Source organism: Apis dorsata, unplaced genomic scaffold, assembly GCF_000469605.1.
Source record: "Apis dorsata unplaced genomic scaffold, Apis dorsata 1.3 scaffold_374, whole genome shotgun sequence".
NCBI classification, from domain to species: Eukaryota; Metazoa; Arthropoda; class Insecta; order Hymenoptera; family Apidae; genus Apis; species Apis dorsata.
Genome location: NW_006263637.1, coordinates 196,412 through 200,826, shown reverse-complemented (window position 1 = coordinate 200,826; position 4,415 = coordinate 196,412). Strand labels below are relative to the sequence as shown.

Sequence of the window (4,415 nt, the reverse complement as noted above, 5' to 3'; positions counted from 1 at the left end):
CATCATTCGTTTACGCAATACTTACGTCTCGTTGATCGACTGTAACATCGCCAATCTAACCTACTTAAACGATATCTCATCAAGCGACAATTTTCTTCCTCCCATTATTTCTGCATATCTTTTGATCAAAATGATAATAAGGATTATTCTTTTCTTCTCTTTTGTTTTTCTAATAAAATCTCGATGCTTTTCATCATTCGTTTACGCAATACTTACGTCTCGTTGATCGACTGTAACATCGCCAATCTAACCTATTTAAATGATATCTCATCAAGCGACTGTCAATTTTTTTCTTTCCCTTCATTATTTCTTCATATCCTTCGATCAAAGTGATAACAATGATTATTCTTTTCTTCTTTTTTGTTTTTCTAATAAAATCTCGATGCTTTTCATCATTCGTTTACGCAATACTTGCGTCTCGTTGATCGACTGTAACATCGCCAATCTAACCTATTTAAATGATATCTCATCAAGCGACTGTCAATTTTTTTCTTTCCCTTCATTATTTCTTCATATCCTTCGATCAAAGTGATAACAATGATTATTCTTTTCTTCTTTTTTGTTTTTCTAATAAAATCTCGATACGTTTCATTATTTGTTTACGCAATACTTACGCTTCGTTACGACGTACCGTTGATCGATGGTAACACTGCCAATCTAACCTAATTAAATAATATATCTTATCAAATGATTGCCAATTCTTTTCTCCATTATGTCTCTATATCTTTTGATCAAAGTGATAATAAGGATTATTCTTTCCTTCTCTTTTATTTTTTTAATGAAATCTTGATACTTTTCACTATTCGTTTATGCAATACTTATGTCTCGTTGGATCGACTGTAACATCGCCAATCTAACCTACTTAAACAATATCTCATCAAGCGACTGCCAATTTTCTTCTTCCCATTATTTCTCCATATCTTTTGATCAAAGTGATAATTAGGATTATTCTTTCCTTCTCTTTTATTTTTTTAATGAAATCTCGATACTTTTCACTATTTGTTAACGCAATACTTACGTCTCGTTGATCGACTGTAACATCGCCAATCTAACCTATTTAAATGATATCTCATCAAGCGACTACCAATTTTCCTCCTTCCCTTCATTATTTCTTCATATCCTTCGATCAAAGTGATAACAATGATTATTCTTTTCTTCTTTTTTGTTTTTCTAATAAAATCTCGATACTTTTCATTATTTGTTTACGCAATACTCACGCTTCGTTACGACGTACCGTTGATCGATGGTAACACTGTCAATCTAACCTAATTAAATAATATATCTTATCAAATGATTGCCAATTCTTTTCTCCATTATGTCTCCATATCTTTTGATCAAAGTGATAATAAGGATTATTCTTTCCTTTTCTTTTGTTTTTCTAATAAAATCTTGATACTTTTCATCATTCGTTTACGCAATACTTACATCTCGTTATTCGATTGTAACATCGCCAATCTAACCTACTTAAACGATCAAGCGACTGTCAATTTTCTTCCTCCCATTATTTCTGCATATCTTTTGATCAAAAAGATTATTCTTTTCTTTTGTTTTTCTAATGAAATCTCGATACTTTTCACTATTCGTTTACGCAATACTTACGTCTCGTTGCGAGTCTTTGTTCTATTCTTACAAACGTAATTCTTTTCGATAAATCCCACCATACGTAGAAAGAACCAATTCAAAAACGGAATTTCACAAAAATTCTCTTTCTTTCAACCTTTCTTCCCCCTATATATATATATCATAACAAACTTCTTTGATCATCTAGCCTAACCTGTCTCTTCGACGTCATCACGGCTACCGCTGGATCAGCTTCTTCCTCCCTTCTACCCACGCTCCTCGTAACATTCCCCGCGTGGCCCATCGAGTCTATCTTTATCGACCTCTGCCTGGACTTGGAATAGCCTCTGTTCGTCGAGAGCAGCACCCACTGGCCGTCCCCGTTCCCGGGATAACTCTGCGGATGATTGTTCACGTATTGGTAATGGGAGAAGGCGGTCGGCCTCTCGGTGCTCGGCCTAGGTGTTGGACGATCCTCGAGCCTCGTCGGAAAATCGTGCCAATCGTTTCCCTCTTCCCCCTGATATTTATCCGGATACTTGTCCAGATATTGATAGCTCGGTTTCGTCGGTTGCGGCCTGTTCCAATTGCTGGGGAAATTGGCGGGCCTGTTGTCGGTAATTATATCGGTGTTGATGCTTGGACGGTCCGTGTATTTGTTCCAAGAGGGCCTCTCGGGTGGCCACTTCTGAGCCTGCGTCTCCTCCGGTTTCTCAGTGTAGTAAGGCCGATTGGGCTTTTGCCACGCGGGTTTGTCGTTCTGGCTGTTCTCCGGCCAACTCGGTTTCGGCTTCTCGTACCTGGGGAGGGGGAAGGGGAGAGAAACATTGTCAGATTTCGTTTCACATTTCAACTTAATGAAATTTGTAGAGCTTTTTAGAGCTAAAGAAAATTATTTTAATCTACTTCTTCAAATTTATTGAAATAAATTATTCAAAAATTTAATTTATTCGCGAAACTCATATTTTGATCTCGAATTTTATCGAATCATTAACCATAATTTAAATTAATTTATAATTATTTAAAATCAATTCGAAATTTCGTCTGAAATTAACAAATTTAATCATTCCTTTAAACACAATTTTAATCTATTAAAATAAAATTTATAAATTAAATAATAATTTCAAAAGTGTTAATAACTATTTTAAATTCTATATATAATTAAATATAAATGTATTAATTACTTTCACGCGATTTTAACGTATTTAACGAGAAAGGTGCAAATTTACCATGGTTTATTGTTCTCGTAGATGGGCCTGACGGAGTAATCGGAGGTCCAAGGTTTGCCCGGTTTATCCCACGGCTTCACTTCCGGCCACGGGCGTTGCGTGCTCGGGGTCGCTTGCCATTTCGAAATCTTGCTCTTCGACCAGGGTATCGCCTCCAACGTGACCCAACCGTTCCTATCGTCGTACGAGTTCGCCCCGTAATACTTGTTCCTCTTTATCGTGTCGTTCAGAATCCCGCCCAACTGAAATCGTTAAATCATTAAATTGAAATCGAGAAACGAAATAAACGAACAAAAATAACAAAAATAAATAAATAATCTTACTCCATCCTCGGTGGACGTGGAATTGATCGGCTCCTCCTCGTACTTGGTGTTTTGATCTTCGTGATCGATGATCGACGATCGAACGGTGGTCTGCTCGTCCACCTCGAGGGGGAGCGGCTCGGAAGGCTTGACGATCCTGAACGGATATCTCTGGTACTTCTCGGTGCTGCCCTTGATCTTGCTCGCGTACTCCTCCAAAAACTTGTTCAACACGTCCGGATTGAAGGTGGACGCCTCGAATCCGTTCCTCGACTCGTCCTCGTCGCCCCTCGTAGTCGTCGACGAGTACTCGTCCCTGCCCGCCCTCCTCGGCGTCTCGTGGCGCAACGGGCTCGGGGTGGCCATGACCCCCTCCTCTTGCACCGCCCTCGAGCTCTCCCCCTTCGTCTTGAACAACTCGGCCGCCTTCGACCTCGCCTCGAACGAGTATCTCGGCCCGCATCGCGACTCCCTGAGCCTCGATGCGACGAGGAGAAGGCAGATCAGAGCCGAGACCCGCATCTGAAAACGTCTTGGAATATCCCAACCTCGAAATCGATCTTCCAACTTTTCCAAGATCTGTCGGCAGCTCGTGTTGGCGGAACGCGGCCAACCGTAGGATGGGACGAAGGGCAAGCCAGGAACCCGTTAGGAAACCACGGAGCGAGGCAACGTGACGAGGAGTGGTGAACGGGGCCGGTACCGTCCACTTCCACCACGTTCAAGGTCCGAGATGGCTCTGTCGCCGAGACGTTGCCCTCGTTCGCTTTTAATCCAGGTCCCCACTTCCTGGATACTTGGTCCATTTTGCGTCTCGCTCTTGCCGCCACGTGCTCGCCGTACGACAAACCGTGTGCACCACGCTTGGCCACCTGGAGAACGGAGACGCGCGCGTCGTCTCTTCTTCCTCTTCTCCAAACTCTTCCTCGCCTATTCTCTTTGATAATCGTCGAGCCAAGAGGGCCTCGATTGACACACATCTTTCATCCTTTTTTTCCTCTCCTTTCTTTCTTTCCCGTCTTTCGCTAAAAATTCTTAAGATCTTTCCTTCGAATTGCACGCGCCCAGTTTTGGGAACAAAAGAAGAACGCGTCGCGGGGTCTCGTGGGACGCGGTTGGAAGAAGCGAGGGTTTCGTCACGCGCTAATTCACGAAGCGGCTGTGGACAATCAACAGCAAGTTTGCACGCTGCTTTTTCCGCCCGTGATTCGCGAGCCAGAGCTCGACACCTCCCCACGCTTTTCCTCCACACCTCTCGACGGATCCTCTTCGGATCCCCGCGCATCGCCAATGTTCCTTCCATTCCAACGGATAATCCGACTCT

At 42.4% G+C, this 4,415-nt stretch overlaps 1 protein-coding gene and 1 long non-coding RNA gene across 2 annotated transcripts in view; both read right to left on the bottom strand.

The window, feature by feature from the left end:
• On the bottom strand, positions 1-1,432 carry LOC102673564. Its single transcript, XR_004150920.1, has 3 exons — positions 1,397-1,432; positions 859-1,187; positions 1-60 (listed from the first exon to the last, which is right to left on the bottom strand). It is a non-coding gene; the product is annotated as an uncharacterized LOC102673564 (long non-coding RNA).
• LOC102676150 overlaps positions 1-3,613 on the bottom strand; it is a 5,006-nt gene extending 1,393 nt beyond the window's left edge. Inside the window, exons 1-3 of the mRNA XM_006618779.2 lie at positions 3,113-3,613; positions 2,790-3,031; positions 1,775-2,360 (exon numbers count right to left, since the gene is read on the bottom strand). Of these exons, the coding sequence (XP_006618842.2) occupies positions 1,775-2,360; positions 2,790-3,031; positions 3,113-3,613 (1,329 nt within the window). The remainder of the gene's footprint in view (positions 1-1,774; positions 2,361-2,789; positions 3,032-3,112) is intronic.
• Positions 3,614-4,415: the final 802 nt, after the last annotated feature.